The 25891-nt window shown below is 43.6% G+C and overlaps 2 protein-coding genes and 1 pseudogene across 2 annotated transcripts; 2 read left to right on the plus strand and 1 right to left on the minus strand.

Moving 5' to 3' along the window:
- Positions 1–5213: 5213 nt before the first annotated feature.
- LOC123409817 (annexin D2-like) lies at positions 5214–8042 on the plus strand. The gene is made up of 5 exons (XM_045102690.1): positions 5214–5411; positions 5534–5679; positions 5772–5990; positions 6456–6668; positions 7444–8042. The coding sequence occupies exons 1-5, from the start codon at positions 5336–5338 to the stop codon at positions 7732–7734; spliced, it is 945 nt and encodes a 314-aa protein (XP_044958625.1). The 5' UTR covers positions 5214–5335; the 3' UTR covers positions 7735–8042.
- Positions 8043–12405: 4363 nt separating this feature from the next.
- LOC123408358 (formin-like protein 5) lies at positions 12406–21021 on the minus strand. The gene is made up of 8 exons (XM_045101483.1): positions 21009–21021; positions 20384–20851; positions 20244–20309; positions 14898–14941; positions 14491–14544; positions 13934–14074; positions 13774–13842; positions 12406–13664 (listed from the first exon to the last, which is right to left on the minus strand). Exons 1-8 carry the CDS (start codon positions 21019–21021, stop codon positions 13530–13532), a joined length of 990 nt encoding a protein of 329 aa, XP_044957418.1. The 3' UTR covers positions 12406–13529.
- A 142-nt stretch (positions 21022–21163) lies between these two features.
- Positions 21164–25107, plus strand: LOC123411176 (annotated as a pseudogene).
- The last annotated feature ends 784 nt before the right edge of the window (positions 25108–25891 follow it).

The raw sequence follows: 25891 nt of genomic DNA on the forward strand, positions 1-25891 counted from the left end.
GTATGAGATCTTCCTTTTGACGCAAGCCCATGTAAACACACCTAACCCCCACATAGAACTCTCACGAAGATCATGGGTTAGTACACAAACACGTAATGGACAATGCTTACCATACCATGGGATCACTTGATCCTTCTCGGTACATCTTGTACGCTTTGTGTGTTGATCATCTTGATTTACTCTTTGTCTGAGATCTTGATCAACCATGTCTCTCTATGACCATTCTTTGGATAATACCTTGGATACCATCTTGGTCATCATATAAACTCCTTGAACCCAACAGATGGACTTCAAGAAGTGCCTATGGACAAATCCATACCATGGGATCACTTGATCCCTCTCGGTACATCTTGTAGGCTTTGTGTGTTGATCATCTTGATTTACTCTTTGTCTGAGATCTTGATCAACCATGCGTCTCTATGACCATTCTTTGGATAATACCTTGAATACCATCTTGGTCATCATATAAACTCCTTGAACCCAACTGATGGACTTCAAGAAGTGCCTATGGACAAATCCTATAAATGTAACTTAAGGCAACCATTAGTCCATAGGAATTGTCATCAAGTACCAAAACCACATATGGAGATATATGCTCAATATATGCTCCAACACCTATACTTGTACTACTGCATGTAGTGCAATATCCAATATCCTACTTCTTGGACGTTATATTTGATAAATTTTTGAATGTTTGAATCAAATCGTACTCAGTTTTGTTGCATACAAAATATTTTTCTAAATCTTACAAAATATTTGGCTTTAAGCCTTACAATCCTGGTTTGGGATTGATTAGAAACATTATTGACAATTCTATTGGTCATAACGTTTTAAGTTATTATATTTTCCAAATCAACAAATTTTATGTGCACTGCATGTGCCATAGGGGAAATAAGTTTTAAGGCTCTCTCACCTTAAAAATTCAAATGAGCCACTCATTCTTACTCGAACACATTCATAAGATATGTGGATTACTCAACCATTATGTGGTATTATATAGATACTTCATGGTACTCATGGAAACATTTATAAAATGATTTCTAGTGTGTCTCTTGTCACACAAAACCATGAATGATATAACTAAATTAGTTGCTCAAATTCTCAAAGTAAGAGCAAGTTATCCTGAACAAGGGATAAATCCATTCGAATGGACAACTTCGTTGAACTCATTTCGCAAGCAATGTCATATTATATATAATATTTTATGTACATACCGAGAATGATTTAGTTAAATATCTTATCAAAGATAGTGAAATTAATAAACATGACCAAACTGATAGAATTGTAAATTTACCAGCCTCTTGCTGGACAACTACGACCTTACACACCTTAAGTATGATCTAAATCATACCAACTGCATATCATCCTACTTTCCCCTTGTAGTAATTACGTGGAAATCAACAAAGTATTTTCTATCTGCGATAATTCGGTTACATACCGATATCACCACTCCAGCATGCATCAATGGGCCCTCACAGAAAATTAGGGATCTATGTGAGGAATATTTTTTTTCATCAATCAAAATTATTCATAGCCTGTATGCTGATTGCATCAGCAATAAGGACATTTCTGGCATTAGGGGGAGATTAGTACCACAAAGAATGCCGAAAAATAAAATAGAAATGTTATTTACATTCAGTCCTTATATCCACGTACTCAAAGAATCTGAACAAGAAGTTTAGAATCACATATTTGCAACACATTGCAAATCTGCCACATACATTTACTGATGACAAAGGTGTCACTCAAATTTATATTCCTGCAGTAAAGTGTCAGAAAGAGTGGAGGTACCTGATAAATCACTCTTCTCCCCAAATGAGATAAAGAGGGGGAGAAATCTGAACACATGAGATATAATCTCGCATATGCTTCCGCGGAAACAAAGGAAATCAAATCCTCAACCAGTAAATGTAATTCAACATCAAGTTGAAAGACACCTCACTGGATGTTCATCATCCAAAGCCCGATATAAATGTGCACAAATGTTTTGGTGTCGGGACATCGAAACACCTTGACTCTATTGTTGTAGGAAATCACAAGGAGTTAAAAGAAATAAATATATTTCCACAAATTTCAACGATTCCACCAGAATCATATAAAATAAAGACTACATTTGTCGACATACATTTCTTCTAAAAATTGCTAAAACCTTTTGGGCCCTGAACCAAAATCCATGGTAGAGCGCCTCTTGCACTCATATTGGTTCACATAAGAGGAAGCAAGTAATGAAGAATAGTACTCGCTCATCAAAGAGTGGTATTTACCACAGTAATACCTACTCCTCATAAGTATATCTTCCATATGGAATACTAAAAACTTCTCATGCATAGACAAAGTCAATGAGGTGGTGAGAAAGCGAGGCTTGTAGCAAAAGGGTTCACGTAGAGACCCGACATCAAATTATGATATAACATACACTCTTGGTATGAGTGGAATTCAGTTTCGATAATAAATATCATTGGTAGTACAAATAATATTATCCATGCAGTTAATGGATGCAGTAACTACATACTCATATGAGTTACTCGTTTTGGAAATTTATAACGAAGCCATATGAGTTACTCATTTTGGAAATTTATAACGAAGTCCATGATGGCTTATAATTCCATATCCAAAATAAATCGCAACATATTAGTGTAAAAATTTAGAAGTCACTCTATGGCTTGAAATAGTCGGAAATCATATGACTACCGACTAAATGATTTTCTTCTTCTGAAGGATTACTCAAAGAATGATGATTGTTTATGTGTAACAAAGGAATCCCAAATTTGAATTCCTTATATCACCTCAGTGTATATCGATGATTTCATCATCAATGTCTCTACAAGACCTAAACATACATAAAATCATCTCAAGACGAAAAATTTGGATTTAACCAAATTTAGCTTAAGTTTACAACTTGAGCATTCTCTCAAGAATACATATCAGTCTACATATATCCAAAACATATACGAGAAGTTCTATTTGGATATATCATATCAATAAATGATATGTATGTTCATACAACCCTAATAGGATACAAATCCATCCATACCTAGGGGTGATAATGAAGTGATATCAGGACCTAAAGTTCTATATCTCACTAATGTCAAAGCACTCATATACTTGCAAACTACGTCAGGCCTGACACTATATTTGCTATCTTTATTCGGAGTGCAACCCCAAACAAAAGGTATATGGTTGATATAAGTACTATCATCTTATATCTAAAGATTACAGTAAATCTTGAATATTCACATCAAGAAATAGAAGATATGACCATGATATGATGTAATGATATTGGCTCTTTATTTGATCCAAACAACGCCATATCAATGACTGAATTTGCTATAGTAGCCTACATATGGAAGTCATGTAAATAGGACTTTAATGGTTATTCCCACTTATCATTCTAACAAAATTGCTTTATCTAAAAGCATTGCAAGATATGTATGGTTCGGCAGAATGATTAACCACACTCAAAATCATGTGGTTGAGATTCATCAGAATCACATAACTTGATTTATCAAGATACTTCCACTTGTGTTACTCAAATACCTATAGGTTATATGAAGACCAATATCATAAATCACATTGCTCGGAAATTACTTATCCTCACGGATTATAGAAAAGTGAGGAAATAATTTGCAAACAAAATATTGTTATAATTCAACAGATTATACACAATCTCATGTTCATGTCCATGAAATTGGTATGAGACATCCTTCATATTTGCAAAGTTCAGGGGAAGTAATCTCCCAAACTATAACCTATTAACAATCATGAGATTGCATATATTGTACTCTTTTCCCCTTGATGAGTTTTCCCTAATGGTTTTTCATAAAAGGTTTTTAACGAGACAATATAAACACAAGTGTCTTTATATGTCATATCATTTTCTCCTTATATTTTTCCCACTGGGTTTTAAAGGAGTTTTCAATGGCATGTCAGATACACTTTTTTCCTTTATGAGTTTTCTCTCAAAATTTCTCATAATGGTTTTAGTTGAGGAAATATGTTATCAAACATCATATGTTATACTTTCTATTTTCCCTACCGGGGTTTTTAAAGGAAGTACTCAAGACATATTTATTGTTCTCTAAACTCAAAGATGAGTTTTATCCTTCTACAAAGGTTTTATCAAATGAGTTATCACGAGACAATAATCATTATATGTTGTATCATTTTCTTCTTATTTTTCCCACAGGGTTTAAAGGAGTTTTAGCAACATATCTACATTATTCTCCTCATATTTTTCCCACAGGGTTTTTGGGGGAGACTCAAGATTATACAAAGGCTTTCACAAGATGAAGATGATGAACATTCTCAAAGGCGCATACAAAGAGAAGTCTTTATCAAGATGATATATATTGATAGAGAAGCATTGATTAGGGGGAGTGTTAGGAATTAATTAATTATGTTAATTAAAGGGTTAATCCCTGCTTATGTCGGTTCTACGTTTGAGAACCGCTCCTCTGTAACCGTCTTTGTACCAGGGTATATATACCCACAAATTTATCAATGAAAGCAACCGTTTCATCATTTGCTCTCTCTTTTTCCTTTTGCTTTTTACACGAGGTAGGCCGGGGAAGTGGAAGAAGAAGGCTCGGTCGCTCTCGGTCGGCCTCGCTCGCGGCGACGGCCCAGCAGGCGAGCCCACGACGTTAACGGCTTCTGCTGGTCGCCCAGAGTAGCCTTCAGCCCAGCCAGCGTGTACGATGGCTACCACTTCACCAGGAGCTTGTCTCAAAAAAAAAGGAGCGACAAAACGGTCGCGACCATTCATACGTGTTCATGGTGTACCGGCGACCCACCAACCTCCAAGCGAGTGCAGTCCAAATGACAAAAACAGGGTGAAGCACACATGGCTGCCCCTCAGACCTCGGCCTCCCACGCCCAAAATGAGCTGTCGTCTTTATTCACCCCCATCATTTTCTTATTCACCACGAGCTGTTTGCCTCAGCCAACTCCACGCTAAACTAAATCACACATTTCCATTAATCATCATCCCATCTCTGCTGCAGACTTAGCGCCTAAGAAAGACTCCGACCCCGCGAGAGATGTTTCCAGGACAGCAGGCCGGCCCCGTGGATCACGCGCCCGTGCACTGCTGTAATCCAGATCGGGCAATCAGTCAGTGGCACCCCACTAATTACACGGCAGATGGCACCCCACCCCACCCACCCACGCAGTCGCATTCCTTAAACCCCTCTTCTCCCCGTCCATTTTAATAGCCCCGGCCCCGCGGAAACGCGCAATCCATCGTCCATCCATCCCTTCCCCCGCCCGACCTCGAGATCCCGCATCGCGTCGCGCGTCCGACCCCCCGGCACCGGCAGGCAGGCACCCGGTCCCGATGGCGACGCTCAAGGTCCCCTCCAACGTCCCCGCCCTCGCCGACGACTGCGACAACCTCCGCAAGGCCTTCCAAGGTACTCTACTCCCACCCGCCGCTAGCTCTCACCCCCGCGCGCTTCCGCCGTGCTCCGTGTGGCGCGGCACGACCGTCTGATCTGTCTGTCGGTTTTTTCTCTCTGTCCGTGCGCGCGTGCAGGGTGGGGCACGAACGAGGCGCTCATCATCTCCATCCTGGGCCACCGCGACGCCGCGCAGCGCCGCGCCATCCGCAAGCACTACGCCGACACCTACGGCGAGGAGCTGCTCCGGAGCATCACCGACGAGATCTCAGGCGACTTCGAGGTACGCCTCTGACCAGCATGCCTTTTTTTTGTTCCCTCGCGCGTGTCCCCGGGCCTTTCCAGATCCCTGACCGATCGGGTCGTTGGGAGCAGAGGGCTGTGATCCTGTGGACGCTGGACCCCGCGGAGCGGGACGCGGTGCTCGCCAACGAGACCGCCAAGAAGTGGCACCCCGGGAACCCCGTGCTCGTCGAGATCGCCTGCTCGCGCGGCTCCGCGCAGCTCTTCGCCGTCAGGCAGGCCTACCATGACCGCTTCAAGCGCTCGCTCGAGGAGGACGTCGCTGCGCACGTCACCGGCGACTTCCGCAAGGTACAGCGTGTTGTCCGCTTCGTAGATGCCATGCTCTGCTACTATTATATACCAGCGCGTTCCTAATAAAATTGGGCTGCAATTACCCTGTGATAAAAAAATCACTCCGCTGTCATTTACAATGGATCTGCTCAATGGCAGTAAAAGGTTTATGGATCCAAATATTCACTGGTGTGAAAGGAAATTACTGCGGATCCTTTTGTTGAAGGCTATGATCTGCTCTTCTAGTGCAAAAACGATATGATAGTGCTCCTTCTGTTTTGCATGCTGTTAGTGTTAAATCATGAACCCTGAAATTTGAAAATTCAAAATGCATTATCCTATCCCTTTGGGCTATTCGGATCAAATTCAATTGCGATGGTGACTTTGCTTACCTTGTTCCTGGACATTTGTGGAGATGGAAATTTGTGCAGATGTAGATAATTTTGGCGAATTGAGGCCTGAAATTTCTTTATTCCTTTCCAGCTCTTGGTGCCACTTGTAAGCTCATACCGCTATGAGGGACCAGAGGTCAACACAAGGTTGGCACATTCAGAGGCCAAAATACTGCATGAGAAGATCGAGCATAAGGCTTACGGTGATGATGAGATCATCAGAATCCTCACCACCAGGAGCAAAGCTCAGCTGCTTGCAACACTCAATAACTACAATGACACATTTGGTCACCCAATCACCAAGGTGCATACATATCTTATGCCCTGTTTTTTTTTTTACCTCTGTTAACTCTTCATTTCATTCTTCTATAGTTAAGTTAAGTCAACCAATAATGAAGATTAGCCTTGACCTGCTCTGCCAGTTAAGAGCATGTGTATTCAGGAATACTTATTCTGCTGTTAGTCCTCAGCTGAATTTTTGATAAATTTTCGTGTGAATGCTGTTTGGTTGGGCCGCTGTTGGTTTCGTTCTTCAAGACGGATGCATAATGTCGGTCCATGTTTAATCTTGTTAAACTTGAATATATTTTCCCGCAAAAAACTTGAATATATTCACATTCATCGCTAGAGTTTCTGCCAGTTGTTGCTATTAGATTTATACCGTCATTCTGCTGTCTTGTATAGTTTGGGAAGTTGGAACTTAATAGTGTGTGCCTGATGATTTGGCATATTTTACCAAAGAGAGTAGCCAATCTTGTAAAGCTTCAATATCATGTGACTGGCCCAATCATTTGTATAGATGTTCTTTTGTGCTATCTCAGTTCTTCTGTTTTGTTCTTACAGTTGGTGATATTTAGCCAAATTGCACCTATGACTTGTGTCAATATCTTGTTTAACCAATTGTTTCTAGTTTTGATTTATCTACCAAAGGCCTGCTTTCATACAATCTCTACAATGTATCTTGCTTAACCAAAGACCTGCTTTCTTACAGTTTCTGCAATATATGTTGCTTAACCAATCATTTATAGGTCTGTTTCATCCACCGAAACCCTGCTTCTTACAGCCTCTGCTATTTACAGGATCTGAAGGCTGACCCCAAGGATGAGTTCCTCAAAACCCTCCGGGCGGTTATCCGGTGCTTCACCTGCCCTGATAGGTACTTTGAGAAGGTTGCCAGGTTGGCCATTGCAGGGAATGGAACCGATGAGAACTCCCTCACTAGGGTCATAACGACCCGCGCCGAGGTGGACCTGAAGCTGATCAAAGAGGCGTACCAGAAGAGGAACAGTGTCCCCCTGGAGAAGGCCGTCGCAGGCGACACCTCCGGCGACTACGAGACCATGCTCCTTGCCCTCCTGGGGAAGGAGTGAGCCTTGCCTCTGTATCCACCCCCTGTTATCCTTTTCATATCTCAAATCAGAGAATAAACCCTGGTATGCAAGGCCGTTTTCAACGCTGGTTATGATCTGCTGCGCCTTGCATAACGGTGAGAATAAGATAGAGAGAGGTGTGCTTTACGATGAGTCATGCATGGTGATACGTTTTTGTACTAGCTTAGATGTTCATTCGCGTGTGAAATGCAGTGGAGATGTTAAAAAAGTGAGTTTTCTGTAAGCCTGAAAAATCTGAATTGCATCTGTATTTTGCTTGAATTGAATCGAGTACATCAGTTCCTAAATCTTTTAAAGAGGGAGAAGGTTATACTCCATCTGTTCCTAAATATAAGTCTTTTCAGAAGTTTCATTAAAAGACTACATGCGGATGTATATAGACATACTTTAGAGTATAGATTCACTTATTTTGTTTCGTATGTAGTCCTCTAATGAAATATCTCTCATTTGGGAGATGGAGCGAGTACGCAACATTTTGTCGCCGCTTCCAACCACCCATGATTGTCTGAATTAGTTATGCTTGAATTTGATGGAACTATTTTTTTTTGTAACGTAGACGCAGATGCTCATATGTATGCACATACACTCATCACTATGAACACACTCATCACTATGAACGTAACGCATGCATGCCCTACCCTTTCAGTAAGCATTTCCCAAAGACTGAACTAGTGCATCATCTTGAAATTGAAGAAGTCGTCACATACGCTTTTGTAGTCGACGAAAACATTTTCTTCCACTGAACACATCGCTGAAAGGATTGAAATAAATCCAGAAATATATAAGCACCATTGTCAAGTTTAGGATTTGAAATTGGCGGGTTGGAACTAGTTTAGCTTGTACTTCTTCTAGAATGTAGTAGGCTCAAGACTAATGTAGTTTTAATTAGCAAAGCCGATCAAAATCCTTTGTAACACTAAGCTCTTTATATTTAAAGAGCCCACATTTAATTGGGGTAATTGAAATCGGGTTATCGGATTTTGATCGGGTCAACAATTTCTTAAAGCTCTGTCATTCAACGAAAATCCATTTCTGAGCCCAGGCTCATCTGCACCCGCGTTGAATAAAAACATCAAATCAAGTATTAAAAGAATTTTAAAAAATCCATTTTTGCATGGTAAATAATTTGATGTGTAAGGTCCACTCCAACTGTTGCATCATTTGGACTTCTGAGAAGCTCTCGACAAAAAAGACAAATTCACGACCTCTAAGAATGTTCAGTGTTCATGCATTTTTTGATATGATTTGTTTTTTTTTTAGTTGAGAGCTGCTCAGATGTCCTTGTCAAGCTGGTAGTTGGGGACTTAGTCCTCAATGTTATCAGCGCGTATGCCCCGCAAGTAGGCCACAATAAGAGCACCAAGAGAGAGTTCTGGGAAGGCCTGGAGGACTTGGTTAGGAGGGTACCTATTGGTGAGAAGTTCTTCATAGGAGGAGATCTCAATGGCCATGTGGGTACATCTAACACAGGTTTTGAAAGGGTGCATGGGGGCTTTGGCTATGGCATCAGGAACCAAGAAGGAGAAGATGTCATGAGCTTCGCTCTAGCCTACGACATGGTTGTAGCTAACACCCTCTTTAGAAAGTGAGAATCCCATCTAGTGACGTTCAGTAGTGGTCTACACTCTAGCCAGATTGATTTTGTCCTCTCTAGAAAAGAAGACAGACGCGCTTGCATTGATTGTAAAGCGATACCTGGAGAGAGTGTTGTCCCTCAACATAAGCTTGTGGTAGCTGACTTCCGCTTTAGGATTCGTGTCCAACGGGATAAGCGTGCCAAAGTCGCTAGAACGAAGTGGTGGAAGCTCAAGGGGGAGGCATCCCAGGCTTTTAGGGAGAGGGTCATTAAGGAGGGCCCTTGGGAGGAAGGAGGCGATGCAAACTTGATGTGGACGAGTATGGCGACCTTCTTGCGGAAGGTCGCTGTAGAGGAGTTTGGGATGACCAAGGGAAGTAGAAGGGAAGCTAAGGACACCTGGTGGTGGAACGATGAGGTCCAGAAGGTTATTAGGGAGAAGAAGGACTGTTTCAGATGCCTATATCTGGACAGGAGTGCAGCTAACATGGAGAAGTATAAGGTGGCGAAGAAGGCAGCAAAGCGGGCGGTGAGTGAAGCGAGAGGTCGGGCGTATGAGGACCTCTACCAACGTTTAAACACTAAGGAAGGCGAAAGGGACATCTATAAGATGGCCAAGATTAGGGAGAGGAAGACGAGGGATGTCGGCAAAGTCAAATGCATCAAGGATGGAGATGATCAGCTTCTTGTGAAGGATGAGGCGATCAAGCGTAGATGGCGGGAGTACTTTGACAACCTTTACAATGGAGAGGTTGATAGCTCTACCATTGAGCTAGACGACTCCTTTGATGATACCAGTATGTGCTTTGTGCGACGTATCCAGGAGTGTGAGGTTAAGGAGGCGTTAAAAAGGATGAAAGTAGGCAAAGCGATGGGTCCTGATGGTATCCCCATCGAGGTGTGGAGAGGCCTTGGAAACATAGCGATAGTATGGCTAACTAAGCTTTTAAACCTCATTTTTCGGTCAAACAAGATGCCCGAAGAATGGAGGCGGAGTATTTTAGTACCAATCTTTAAGAACAAGGGGGATGTTCAAAGTTGTACTAATTACCGTGGAATCAAGCTGATGAGCCATACTATGAAGCTATGGGAGAGAGTCATTGAACACCGCTTAAGAAGGTTAACAAGCGTGACCAAAAACCAATTTGGTTTCATGCCTGGGAGGTCTACCATGGAAGCCATCTTCTTGGTACGACAGCTGATGGAGAGATACAGGGAGCAAAATAAGGACCTTCATATGGTGTTCATTGATTTGGAGAAGGCCTATGATAAGATACCTCGGAATGTCATGTGGTGGGCCTTGGAGAAACACAAAGTCCCAATAAAGTACATTACCCTCATCAAGGATATGTATGATAATGTTGTGACAAGTGTTCGAACAAGTGATGGCGACACCGATGACTTTCCGATTAGAATAGGGCTACATCAAGGGTCAGCTTTGAGCCCTTATCTTTTTGATTTGGTGATGGATGGGGTCACAAGGGATATACAAGGAGATATCCCATGGTGTATGCTCTTTGCGGATGATGTGGTGCTAGTCGATGATAGCCGAACGGGGGTTAACAGAAAGTTAGAGTTATGGAGGCGGACTCTAGAATCGAAAGGTTTTAGGCTTAGTAGAACTAAAACTGAATACATGAGGTGCGGTTTTAGTGCTACTAGGCACGAGGATGGAGAGGTTAGCCTTGGTGGGCAGGTGGTACCGGAGAGAGACACATTTCGATATTTGGGGTCCATGTTGCAGAAGGATGGCGATATCGATGAAGACGTGGGCCACCGAATCAAGGCTGGGTGGATGAAGTGGCGCCAAGCTTCTGACGTACTCTATGACAAGAGAGTGCCACAAAAGCTAAAAGGCAGGTTTTATAGGACAGCTATCCGACCTGCGATGTTGTATGGCGCGGAGTGTTGGCCAACCAAGAGATGACATATCCAACAGTTAGGTGTAGCAGAGATGCGCATGTTGAGATGGATATGTGGCCACACAAGGAAGGATCGGGTACGGAATGACGATATACGAGAGAGACTTGGGGTAGCACCGATTGAAGAGAAGCTGGTCCAGCATCGTCTCAGATGGTTTGGACATATTCAACGGAGGCCATCGAAAGCGCCGGTGCATAGCGGACGGGTGCATAGCGGACGGATAAAGCGTGCTGAGAATGTTAAGAGGGGTCGTGGTAGACCAAACTTGACATGGGAGGAGTCCGTTAAGAGAGACCTGAAGGTTTGGAATATCGACAAATACTTAGCCATGGACAGGGGTGCGTGGAAGTTAGCTATCCATGTTCCAGAGCCATGACTTGGTTTCGAGATCTTATGGGTTTCAACTCTAGCCTACCCCAACTTGTTTGGGACTGAAAGGCTTGGTTGTTGTTGTTGTTGTTGTAGAGTTGCTCAGATGTCTAAACGATCGGAAAATTGGAGAGGAACTCACGCAAGAACTTCTCCACCATGAGAAAAAAATGATTTTTTTATTTCTTTTAGTATTTGTTTTAAAAAAAATTCTGATCGGGTGCAGATGGGCCTGGGCCCCGAAACGCTCACTACTCACTCAATCCTTTTATACTATATAATATGCTTTCAAATTTTAAGGCCTCACAATTAGTTGAGGTATTCAATTTAGAATTGGGTCATCCGATTTTGATTGGGCCAACAATTTTTCAAGCTCTGTCATTCAATTCTTTTAATTCATTGTGTTTCCCTAATTTTGAAGCTTTTCGATTCAATATAGGTATTCAATTTTGGATTTGGTTTACAGTTTTGACTGGCCAATGATTTTTCAATCAATCAGGAGCATCCGACCTATAAAAACATATCAATTCTACGCACCCTACCACCACCTAGAAAAAAGAAGCGCCATCATGTGATATTGTAAGACCAATATAGTACATGCAACAGCCAACACTAAAAGTTTTCCACATAAATATACGTCGATTAGCGGATAACAAAGACCCATCAAATCACCGCACTATAAATAAAATAAAACACACTCTATCATCTCCCCATCCATCAAACTAAGTATTCTACAAGTTCCAAAATACAAGGGGTATTACCTTTTAGGAAAGTCGAATTTCTTTTGACCAAGTTCACTACTCAACCGTAATTGCTTTCAGTAAACAGTAACTTTGAACATAGTTCAGTTTCGTAAAAGAAAAATGACATTATCTCTTGGTGTACAGAATGGAATATAGATGCACAACTACCCAAAAAGTGTCTATTAGAAAGGAGATGCGATGTCAGCTTTGATTGTGATGCTTGAGTCACTCCAAAACACAAAAATGGTGTAGATGTCGTCTCCGACGGCATGGTGTTTCCTTCTTCTCACTTCTGATCTTCTCACTCCCTCTATTATAACTCAGGGGAGAAAACTCACCAGCAGCTAGTGGTGTCAAAAATTCAGCAGTAGCCACCCCCCCGAGACCTCATCAGACTACAACATCAACCATCTAATTATCAATCAATAACTGTATAGCAAATGGGCAAACATGCCACATTAGCGCGCACAATGATTCCAATTTCAATGGGGTGTATATCTAAAGGATAGTGTTACGATGCCGTCTTGCATGGCCGCATGGGAAGGAGCTGCTTGAGGGGTTCCGGGAGCGCGACAACGAGCACATTCTGGTGGCCCCGTCCAGGCCGACGCCAATAGCACAACATAGGAATACCATACCAATTAAAGTAGCCACACACCCCTTGAATATAGCATTAAAAAACCCAGGAAATTTCAACTCTGGAATTTTGGGATTTCAAACCTGGGTGCTCATTGTACACCCATGTTCAGTTTTAGAATGGGTGCCCGTGGTAATCTCGTTAAAAAACTCAAAAAAAAATCCAATGTATAGAAAAAACTATTTGGATGAATCGTATGCCGGACCGTATTTCCTTCGCCACGGATACCATGGGCACCCATTCCCCACAAAACTGAAACCGGGTGTACAATGGGCACCCAGGCTTAATATCCCAAAATTTCAGATTTTTTTGAAATTTCCTGGTATGTTTTAAAGTCTATATTCATATAGGTGTGTGTGATACCTCGGAGCTCCAATGCATTTCCCCTACTAACTACTGCTTGTTGTACTCTACGTTGCTACATTAGGTCAACAGTTGTAAACATGGGAATGTCAGACTGCAAGTTGAGTACAGGGATGATCTAGATACAGTTATATATGTTACAGCTTAGTTGCAACTGACTGGGTTAAGCATCTCCGACAGTTGCAGCGCAAGAAAAAAATACCTTGACCAATACAAATGGAAGGCGGATGCCATTGACGTTCTCTGCTGAGCTTTGCAGTGTTTCGTTATGTAACTTGATGTTCTGCAGATCATCAAACTTTAAATGAACAAGAAAGAATCATCAGGAGATATCAAATACAACGGTATATATAATAGTAGGAGGCAGCAAAACCACAGAAAAGTGCTGCATAGTGTAAACAACTTACCTGTTTTTCGATTTCCTGGAGGAGTGCCTTCTTGTGCCTAATCTTGTTGACGAGTTCTTTGCGAACTTCCTTTTAAAAAGAAGATGGTAGCAATCAAATAATAGTCATATAGGAATGGATTACTGTCCATCTAGCCTGAAAACCAAGCACGAATACCGACCTCCAACTTCTTTAGCTTTTCATATCTGTAATTTGAAAGGCCCATCCACCGTATCTCCTTTTTTTCTTTTGCAATAACACGAAGTGCAATGAGAACGTTGAAAGCATCATACACTCCCCGCCTAATATTCTTCTCATCAAACTACAAAAATAAATTTATTTTTTGTTAGCACGTAAGTTTTGCACATATGATTCTGTTTTTTACAGTTTGATGAGAAATGAACTTGAAAGTTCTCGGAGTGATGTCGACATTTAGGTTTGGTCCCGATCTTCTATGTTTGATGTTTGCTGTAACTTACTTGTCCAGTTTTCTGTTAGGTTGGTGTGTTCTGCCGTCGTAGTTGCAAAGACAGTAAGGTGACGGTGCTGGTTAGAGGTTCTACAACGTATGCATGTTTGTAATAAGGTGTCTGGACCCATGACATTTGGCGGCCGACACTCTTTGTACTAATTCCATGCCAAATGAAATTGGGAGCGATGCTTCTTAATTCGAAAATAGATAAATAAATGCAGAAAGGGATCAGAGAAATCCATATTATACAAATAATAGGAACAAACCCCTTGACCAATATGTGCCATGGATTTCAGCTCTGAATAAATTTCATCCGCAACCTGTAATAGACAGTAGCTTGTTGAGGTAGTTAATGACTCAAACGGGGAGAAAATAAATCAGTTCCCAAGCATATATCTTTGAAAGGCATGTTATGTATCGAAAAAATGGCCATGGCAGCAATGTAATAGAAGTATTGACTTTTATGCCTTTCAACATATAAATGACAGGATAATTATTTTTCGTTGGCATTCAGGATACCCTTTGTGCTTCGTAAGCAGACTGCACAATTACAGTTTAGATAAAGACATCCAAAATTACAGCAAAACTTCATTGATATTTAAACGTAGCATTCAAGGGTGATGTATCATGGCCAATCAATGAAGGGTACACGTGTTTGGACTTTAGAGAATACCTCATTGTATGTTGTTCTTCCTTTGGCTTCAACTTTCTCACAAACTACAAAATCATGTCAAATGCACATCAGATAAAAGTACAAGTGTGTTAGTAATTTAACTTTACATTCTCGCAGAAAAAAAAACTCACATGAAAAAGGTTATAGCGAAACATCTAGTACAAGGTATAACCCTCTATTGCACAAATATGACGTCGATGACCTCGAACCCACGTACCGACCCGTTGTTGGACGTCGCCATCTTCTCCCCCTGGAAGCTCGCAGTGTCGTCCAGGAGCAGCGACCCGTCGCAGCCCTGGACGAAGCAGTCGTGGAAGAAGAGGCGGAGGATGGATGCGCCCATGCACGACTCGTTCGCCACGACCGACTGCACCACCGACGCGACTGCGCCCAGCGCGCCCGGGACGAGCTCAAGTAGAACCCCGTGGACAGCTGCGCCGACGCCCCGCCGTCCGCCATGACGGTTCGGAACAGATCAGATCGGGGCACGAGGCGACGGTTCTAAGGCGGGGGGGGGGGGGCTCCGCCCGAAACTTACGACGTTGCCGAGGACGACGGCGTTGAGGAAGTTGGACGGGCGCCTGGGCACGAAGTCGTCGGAGGGGCCATCGGCGGCGAGGAGCGAGGCCGCCTCGCGTATCGACTCGGAGAGCTGCGACAGCTCCTCCATGGCCTCCATGGTGGGTCTGTACCGCGCCGGCGGGGGGCGGATCTCGCGGGATCAGGCGCGGCCGATGGATCGAGGGGAGCGGCGGCGGCGGAGACCTGGCCCTCGTCGACCTGACGCGGGTTTGAACCGCCGTCGATACGGGAGAGGCGAGGCGAGGCAGAGAGACGGGGTGGGGTGGGGGGGGGGGAAGAGAGGGACGAGGCGGTCAGCGGTTTTTTCTGTATTTAATCGATCGGTTTATTGAGGGATGGAAAAAAATCGATGAAACTGACAGTGCTAGCGTGGGGATCTGTCGTGGTTGAACCATCTGTGCTAGCGAGGGCGAGGATTGGATCGAGGAACTCCTCGACCTCGATAATGCTTCGTACGCCATCGTCTTTGTGTGATGGCGCTGGTCACAGGCTCGGTCTCGGACAGGGCCGGCCCTGGGGGGGGGGGGGAACGGTGCGGCTGCCCCGGGCCCCCAAAAGTCAAGGGCCCCCTGCTAGGTATCAGGTACATGTATAAGTATAGGCTGACTGGCCGAGCGTCCGACGGTCCGACGAGAAAAACAAGCTACGTGAAAGGCAAGTCAGGACTCAGGAGGTGAAACAAATCGCTTGATTTTCGGTTTCAGTTTCCTTTTCTTTTGGATCTTCGTCAGACCTCTATTTGGCAGGTCCTGCGTAAGCTGCGTTTCTACCGCTAATAAGCTGACCCCAGGTGCCTCTCTGTTCTTCGTCTAAACGCCGACTCGCTGTCTCGCCGAGACGCCGACTCGCCGACTCGCCGACTCGCCGTCTCGCCGACTCGCGTCTGCTGGTCTACAGCCTGCGTTGCGCAGCGCCCTTTGCCGGCCTGTCTGACTGTCTCGAAGCACGAAAGCAGTCAAGCAACAGCCAACAGGTCTGTACTCAGTACTCTGTAGGTTCAGAAATCTTATATAGTTATATTGTCCGTATTGATTTCTTAGTTTAGAAATCGCATCTAATATTTGCATCTTCCCAAATCAGAAATATAAGTAGGTGCAGGTCTGCAAATCAAGAAATCTGCAGTCTAATATTTTAATTAGATTTATGCTAATTGTAAAAGCTAATTGTTCCTTTCAATTTCAGCAAGGTCATGTCGGGTTCGGGTAGAAAGTATCCATCCGGAAGTTTTAAAAGAAAAAAAAAGCAGCAACAAGATGAGGAGAAAGAGGCATTGAGTGGATCCATTTTTAGATATTATAAGAGCAAGACGAGCACTTCAAGAAATCCAGAGGAGTTGGCGATAGTTCTTGCGGATGACCAAAATAATGTCAATCGGGAAGATGATGGCCATACTCCTACAGAAGACGATGTTGACATCGACATGGATGATACCAATGTAAGTGATCATGATCCTATATTTAATTCATCAGCGGCAGAATCTGCTAGTGTTGATGAGGAACCGGTTATTACTGTGGATATTTATGATCCAATCAATTGGGGTAGTCTTGATAACAAAGCGAGGGATATATTAGTGGAAAAGGGGCCTAAAAGGGAAGAGGAAAGTACTAAATATCCTTTGGATGAAACTTCACGACATTTTTCATACAACCATTACTCAAGAAAAATGAGCAATGGAGAGGTGCGTGACAGGAGATGGTTAGTTTTTTCAAAACAAGCAAATAAAGTGTTTTGTTTTTGTTGTAAAATTTTCAATTTCGATAAATGCAAGAGTGCATTGGGGCATGATGGTTTTTGCGATTGGCGGCATATCAGTGAAAGACTGAAAGAACATGAAGCTAGTGTCGACCACATTACCAACATGAACTCTTGGAATGAACTGAGAATCAGACTAAGCAAGCATGAAACAGTTGACAAAGAGATACAGCTGCAAATCACAAAGGAGAAGGAACGCATAAGGCAAGTTTTATTAAGAATAGTTGCCATTGTGAAATTTCTTGGTAAGCGTAATTTGGCGTTTAGAGGATCCAGCGAGCAACTTTATGATGATTCCAATGGCAATTTCTTAGCTTGTGTGGAGATGGTTGCAGAATTTGATTTGGTAATGCAAGATCATCTTAGGCGTATTCAAAATAAAGATATTCATTACCATTATCTTAGCCATAAAATTCAGAATGAGTTGATTTCTCTTATGGCTGTTGACATTAGAAATTCTATCATCAAGATTGTCAAAGTGGCCAAATATTTCACTGTTATCCTAGATTGTACCCCAGATGTGAGTCATCAAGAACAAATGAGTTTATTGGTTCGATGTGTTCATATGTCTGACAGAAAAATACAAATTATGGAGTACTTTCTTGGTTTCTTGGTAGTGGATGACACATCTGGTTTGGGAATTTTCAATGTATTGGTTGATTCTATGAAGTCATTCGATCTTAATATTGACGACATTAGGGGACAAGGTTATGACAATGGATCCAACATGAAAGGAAAATACAAGGGGGTGCAAAATCGGTTGCTTGGGGTAAATCCAAGAGCTTTGTATATGCCATGTGCTTGCCACAGCCTCAATCTCACTCTTTGTGATATGGCTAAATCTTGCGGTAAGGCTGTTTCTTTCTTCGGAATTGTGCAACGTATATATGTACTATTTAGTGGTTCTACTAAAAGATGGAAAGTTTTTGTTAGCCATGTGAAAGATTTAACTGTGAAATCTTTGAGCAATACTCGCTGGGAGAGTCGGATCAAAAGTGTTAAAGCAATTAGATTTCAAGCTCCTAACATAAGATCTGCCCTACTTGAGTTAAGTGAAGATAGTGGTACCGAACCCAAGGATAGGAGTGATGCAAAAAATTTGTTTGATGTGCTTGGCAGCTATGAGTTCATACTTGGCATGGTCATTTGGCATGAAATTCTATTTGCTGTAGATACAGTGAGCAGGAAGTTGCAATCACCATCCATGTGCATTGAGGCTGCCTTAACGCACATAGATGGTATGAGGACTTATTTCGACACTTATAGAGAGGAAGGGTTTGATTTTAGTGTGATAACTACCAAAGAAATTGCAGCTGAAATGGGTGTCGAGCCATTATTTCCGATAAAGCGTCGTGTTTCTAGGAAGAAACAATTTGATGAAGATGACAATGATGAAGCAATGTTCGAAGCTGAGAAGGACTTTAAAGTCAATTATTTTTTGGTCATGGTTGATAAGGCGGCGACTTCGCCAAAAATCAGATTTGAAGAACTTGAATCATTCAAAAATATTTTTGGATTTTTAATGAGTTCAACAACCTTGAAGTCATTGGATCATTGTGAACTCAAAGAGAGTTGCACTAAATTTGCAAGTTCATTCTCCTCAAGTGGTTCATCTGATGTTGATTTATATGATCTGATTTCTGAGTTAACTGTTATGCAGTCAACTTTGCCCGATAGAGCAATGTCTGCTATGGAGATTTTCGAGTTTGTTCGAGAAGCAGATTGTTACCCCAATATTTCTATTGCATATCGGATTCTTTTTACTATGCCTGTGACTGTGGCATCAGCTGAAAGAAGTTTCTCAAAGTTGAAATTATTGAAGAACTACTTGAGATCTACAATGTCGCAAGAGAGGTTAAATGGCTTGGCTACTTTATGCATTGAGAAGAAAATGCTTGATGGAATTGATATTGATACTATCATTAGTGATTTTGCATCCAAAAATGTTAGGAGAAATTTTTAAAGGTACGTTATGGAATATGCACACTGAGATATACTTAGTTGTTTTATTTAATAAAATTATATTTATATATTATGTTTACTAGTTAGACATTTATACTAAACACCCGAAGGGCCCCAGAATATAGTTTCGCCCCGGGCCCCTGAAAACTCAGGACCGGCCCTGGTCTCGGATGGATTTTTCAAACTCAGGTCCGGAAGAAGATAGTAATAAGTCGCTCCCACTAAGGCTAATAATCCCAATTTATGGAAATGAGCAACAAAACCAAATCAAAATTGTTGGAGGCTGAAATTGAACAGTGGAGAGCAAGGAATTAAATAGAGATAGGAGGAGTAATATTCATCCAAACACAAATCAGCCAAAGGTAGGTGCTCCCGCTAAGCCGTGTTATCCCAGTTTCTGGAGAATCAAAAATAAGACGCTTTGTATATTATAACTGTGCTGTGCAAACCAAAAATCTAAATTGGAAGGGGTTGAATTATTATTATCCAGGTGAAGACTGAAGTTGCAGGTTGGTGAGGCCCAAAGCTTGATCATCCTGGAAGAACTGACCGCTGAACTGGAACCAATCATTCATCCAAATAACTATAAAGAGAAATCAAATTTGCACCCATCTCTGCTGTATCAAAGCTTGATCATGAAGAGAACTCCGCTGCATCATCTAGGATGAGAGCACAAGCGCATACCTAGATTGGCGGGTAAAAACGGAATCTACGGGGGCCTCGAATCCATATCGTATATTATAACCGATGACGCCGGGGCTCGTGACGAGGGTGCTGGATCGAGAACGGGACGCGCGCACGGGCGAGAGCCGTTCAATTTTCATCGAATCTGAAATCACCGACGAACGCACGAGGGCGACGGGGCCATGGAAGGAACTGATCTGACCTAGCGCGAGAAACTGAACTTGCTTCGGCCGTCGGGTGACGCAAAATTAAATCAGAGGCGGGACGCGGAATCGACGCGGGCCTGTCTTCTAGCTGGGGTGTAGTCGCCGGTGCCGACGACGGCGAAGATTGGATCGAGGGACTACGCGGTAGAGGAGATCTCACCTGGATGCGCAGGTAGAGGCGGCGCCTGTAGAAATCCTCGTACCCCAGGCAAATGGGCGCGCAACCCTGCGGAACCGACAGCACGAGCAGCGTCAGCACCGGGGATAAGAGCACGGCGAATCTGAAGTAACGGGACGAACCTTGAGGTTGCTGAATTTGCCGGCGTCGAGGATTCGGCGGAAGAAGTCGCGGAAGTGGCCGAAGGCGAAGAGGAGGCCGTAGCTGAAGGGCGTGGTCAGCGCGGTCAGGTACGGGAGCCTCACCATCCTCGCCCTCCTCACTCCCTTCGACGCGACACGCAGCGGGCGGCGGGGGGCGGGGGCGGGAGCGGTGTTTATTGGCCGCCTGGACGCGCGATGGGGTCGTCAACGGCGGCGTGGGGTGGCGGCCGGCCAATGGTTTCCGATGGCGACTGGCTAGATTGGAAAAATTGGAATCTTTGGGATTAGGGTGGGGGGTGAGACTAAGGGGCGGTGGCGACGCGCGTTTGGGGTAGGCGGCGTGGCGTGGTTTTCGGCGGGGCTGGGTTCGCCGGCGGCGAGGGGGGCGGGGTGGGCGGGGCGTCGTGCGGGCTGGTGGGGCGGGTGCGGGGGTGGGCGGGTGTGGGGCTGAGCAATGGGGAAGACGTGCGCGAGGTGGTGGGGGTTATCGTTTCGTTAAGACAGAGGGCTTTTTTATAAACCGTTTTTTTTATTTAATCGCCTGGTTTATAAAGGAATGAAAAAAATTGATGAAAGTGTTAGCAGGAGGAAGTGGGAATCGTACGAGGTCGAACCATCATTGTACGAGGTCGAACCATCACGACGGCAGATCCTAGAGATCCGTTTAAACGATGAGTAATATGGATTGAAGTACAAACATATCTAAAGAAAAATTAAACAAACTGTACATGATAAGATATATAGAGAAACAAAAAGGGCTCCACGAGCGATCGTCGAACAAAAGCGAAAGATGGCTTTCTCTCAGACGCACTCCCTCCCGAATCCGATCCCATTTCCCCTCCCATCTCGCGGAGGAGGCGGTGGCGGAGACCCCGGTCGGACCGATCCCATTCGAGATCGATTCTAGCCGCCAAAAAGCTGAGCTTGCTCAAGACAGCCAGCCGCGAAGCTTCGAGCGGCGGGGGCGAAATGGACGCGAGGTTCCCGTACTCGCCGGCCGAGGTGGCCAAGGTGCAGCTCCTGCAGTTCGGCATCCTCAGCCCGGATGAAATCGTAATACCTCGCCTCCCCCACCGCCGCATCTGTTTTGTTTCTGTTCTCCCTGCCTGAAGTTGGAGCTCGAGCTAGTTCGGGTGGGCTTGGCTAGTTCTGAACTCTGGATGGATGGTTCAACTGTCATGGGGGGTACTGGATGTTATAGCTTCAATCCGTGGTGTTGTTTGGTTGGCGGACTGGCTGAGTTTGATCTGACAACTAGGTGTTGTTGAAGCCGATCCACTGTAACTTTCCACAGTTCCGACACAGTGAACTAGTTAAACTTTGAGCAGAATGCTAGTTAAGCCTGGGGAACTAGTTAAACTTTCAGCAGAATGCTAAGTCTGTACTCCGGTTTGAGTTAGAGGTTGTACCTCGTTTAATACTATTGGGGTGTGATATTTGGTCAAGTTGAACTTGGCAGTTGCATTACATGTACATCGAGTTTTGACCGCTCCAACAAAATGCCAGTGTCATCATTACTCGTGCGGTACTTGGATTACTATGAGCTTGGCAGTTTGGTTGTGCTTAGCAGTTTGCACAGTTTGTCTACTATTACACATGATTTTATAGTGCTTTTTTTTTTGCGCAGAGATTTTATAGTGCTTTCGATTTGGGTCATGTTCAGTTCAATAGAAATTGAATAAGGCTACACACATCTGGTTGCTGGTCTTAATTACACTATAGATTCACAGAGTATTTCTAATAAGCTGGATTTGAGAGGGTTTAATAGTATGATTTATTTGGTTGAAATGACCACGGACCGTTGTACTGATGGTGGGAGGAGTGCCTCCTTAACTGGTTCTTATGGACTGCCCAAAGAAATGTGGGATCGAATTTGATTGATTTTGTGTTGCTTTGCTTCTTTGTAGAGACAAATGTCAGTGGTGGTGATAGAGCATGCGGAGACTATGGAGAGGGGAAAGGCGAAGCCTGGGGGTTTGAGTGACCCTCGTTTGGGTACTATCGACCAGAAGATCAAGTGTGATACATGCATGGCTGGGATGGCCGAGTGCCCGGGCCACTTTGGCCACCTAGAGCTTGCAAAGCCAATGTTCCACACCGGCTTCATCAAGACTGTACTCTCCATAATGTGCTGTGTGTGCTTCAACTGTTCCAAGATTCTGGCGGACGAGGAGGATACCAAGTTCAAGCAGGCTCTGAAAATCAGTAACCCAAAAAATAGATTAAGAAGAATATATGATGCTTGCAAGAGCAAAAACACTTGTGCTGGGGGTGATGAACTAGATATTCAAGATCAGCAGGACACTGATGAGCCAGTGAAAAAAAGAGGTGGTTGTGGTGCTCAGCAGCCAAATATCACAGCTGATGGTATGAAGATGGTTGCAGAGTTTAAAGCAACAAAGAAGAAAAATGATGATCAAGATCAACTCCCTGAACCAGTGGAGCTAAACCAAATTCTCTCTGCCGAGAGGGTCTTTAATATTCTCAAGCGTATAAGTGATGAGGACTGTCTTTTGTTGGGCCTGAACCCTAAATATGCTCGTCCTGATTGGATGATATTGCAAGTCCTTCCAATTCCTCCACCGCATGTGAGGCCATCTGTCATGATGGATACTTCCTCCAGAAGTGAGGATGATTTGACTCATCAGTTAGCGATGATAATTCGACATAATGAGAATTTGAGGAGGCAAGAGAGAAATGGAGTCCCAGCTCATATTATAACAGAGTTTGCTCAGCTGTTACAGTTTCACATTGCAACGTACTTCGGCAGTGATCTGCCTGGACAACCAAGGGCCACTCAGCGTTCTGGAAGGCCTTTAAAGTCAATTTGCAGCAGGCTGAAAGCAAAAGAAGGTTGGATTAGAGGAAATTTAATGGGGAAGCGTGTTGATTTCTCAGCTCGTACTATCGTCACACCAGATCCAAACATCAACATTGATCAATTGGGGGTGCCATGGAGTATTGCTTTGAATCTGACATGCCCAGAAACTGTCACTCCATATAACATCGAGAGGTTGAAAGAGCTAGTAGAATATGGGCCTCACCCTCCCCCAGGGAAGACAGGTGCAAAGTACATTATCAGGGAAGATGGTCAGAGATTGGATCTTCGCTATGTTAAGAAAAGTAGTGATCAGCATTTGGAGCTGGGTTACAAGGTGGAAAGACACCTCAATGATGGAGATTTTGTTCTTTTCAACCGGCAGCCAAGTCTTCACAAAATGTCTATCATGGGGCATCGTATTAAAATTATGCCCTACTCAACTTTCCGCTTGAACTTGTCTGCCACATCACCGTACAATGCAGATTTTGATGCGGATAAAATGAATATGCATGTTCCTCAGTCATTTGAGACAACAGCTGTAGTTTCAGAGTTGATGATGGTGTCAAAATGTATTGTCTCACCTCAAGCGAGTATACCTGTTATGGGTATTGCCCAGGACACACTTCTTGGGTGTCAAAAAATGACCAAAAGGGACACTCTTATTGAAAAGGACATATTTATGAACATGTTAATGTGGTGGGAAGATTTTGATGGGATGGTCCCTGCCCCTGCCATTTTGAAACCAAGGCCGATTTGGACCGGCAAACAAGTTTTCAACTTGATTATCCCCAAGCTAATCAGTCTAATAGGATTTTCAGCCTGGCATGCTGAAACAGAATGTGGATTTGTTACTCCTGGTGATACTATGGTCCGGATAGAGAAGGGACAACTTCTGTCTGGTACACTTTGCAAAAAAACACTTGGGACCTCAACTGGAAGTCTTATTCATGTTATTTGGGAAGAGGCAGGGGCGGATGCTGCACTGAATTTCTTGGGTCATACACAGTCTCTGGTCAACTACTGGCTTCTGCAAAACGGTTTCAGTATTGGTATTGGAGATGCAATTGCAGATGCAGGTACTATGGAGAAGATTGATGAGACAATTGGAAAAGCTAAGAATGATGTGAAGGAGCTTATTAAGCAAGCACAAGAAAAGAACCTGGAACCCGAGCCAGGACTCACAATGATGGAATCATTTGAAAACCGAGTAAATCAGATTCTCAACAAGGCTTATGATGATGCTGGGAGTAGTGCTAAGAAGGGTTTGTCTGAGAGCAACAATTTGAAAGCAATGGTCACTGCAGGCTCCAAAGGCAGTTTCATTAATATTTCACAAATGACCGCTTGTCTCGGACAGCAGAAAATTGAGGGCAAGCGGATTCCGTTTGGTTTTGTTGATCGTACATTACCCCACTTTACGAAAGATGACTACAACCCTGAAAGTCGTGGATTTGTTGAGAACTCTTACCTTCGAGGTCTGACACCACAGGAGTTTTTCTTCCACGCTATGGTTAGTAGAGAACGTTTGATTGCCACTGCTGTGAAAACTCCAAGACAGCATTCAGCGGAGGGTCGTGAAATGTGATGGTGCTGTGCGAAATTCACCGGTTGATGTTGTTCAATTCTTGTATGGAGAAGATGACATGTATGTTATTTGGATTGCATCACAGAAATTGGACTCCCTGAAGATGAATAATGCCGAGTTTGATAGTGTAATATTTGGTTATGAACTCGACGATGAGAACTCGAGGCCTACTTACATGTTGCCTGACCATGTTGTTGTTGTTGTTTTTTACTTGGAACTGTTGCTATTTATTCATGTTCCTCGGACATGTCCAAGTTAAAATCATCCGTGATACAATACAACCCAGAGGCACACGAAGCCATGTCTTACATAGATCATTACAGCAACCTTCCTTTGCTAATCTGTGAGAAGCACCGCTCGCCGCGCGCCTAGACCATTACACCTCGAAGTCATGGATGGAGAGCAGCAGCTTCTTCACTTCTTCAGGGAGACAAATCCTTCTCCTCTACCTTCAACTTATTTACCACCCCCACACAGTCTCACTCCAGCACTGGTTTCTGGACACCCATCTCGATGGCCATGGTCACCGCACGCCGGCACATGTTGATGATTTGAAGACCATTAGTGAATTCAGAAATGTGTTTGAGGCAGAGGTTCGGAAATTAGAAGTCGACAGATTACAGATTGGGACCGAAATTACCACAAACTGGCGACTATACAATACATGGCCTATGCCTGTCAACTTCAAACGGCTTTTCTGTAATGCTCAGAAGACTTCCAAGTTTCAAGACTGATTGAAGAAGACCTTCTGATATGCAGCCAATGGAAAAGGAGCGCAAGGTGGCACTATCTTGGCTTACTAGGACACTCATCAGGGAACATTTATTCTCTCGCGCGCTAAGCTCCGACCAGATTCCACAAGAAGTGAGCATCAGTCCATCACCAAGAGATCAAGAGATCCGAAAGTGCTCTTCTGATCCCGAGCTCACATGCGCCCATATAAATAGTAAAATCCAAACAAAAGTAAATAATTCAGAAATCTGAATTTTATTGGCAACAAACATCCCGAGTCGCCGCCCGTCTGGCGGTCGGAAGGCTCTAAGAGCATGTCTAGTAGAACTCTCAAACTCTTAAATCTAAA

The sequence above is a fragment of the Hordeum vulgare genome, chromosome 7H, assembly GCF_904849725.1.
Source record: "Hordeum vulgare subsp. vulgare chromosome 7H, MorexV3_pseudomolecules_assembly, whole genome shotgun sequence".
NCBI lineage: Eukaryota > Viridiplantae > Streptophyta > Magnoliopsida > Poales > Poaceae > Hordeum > Hordeum vulgare.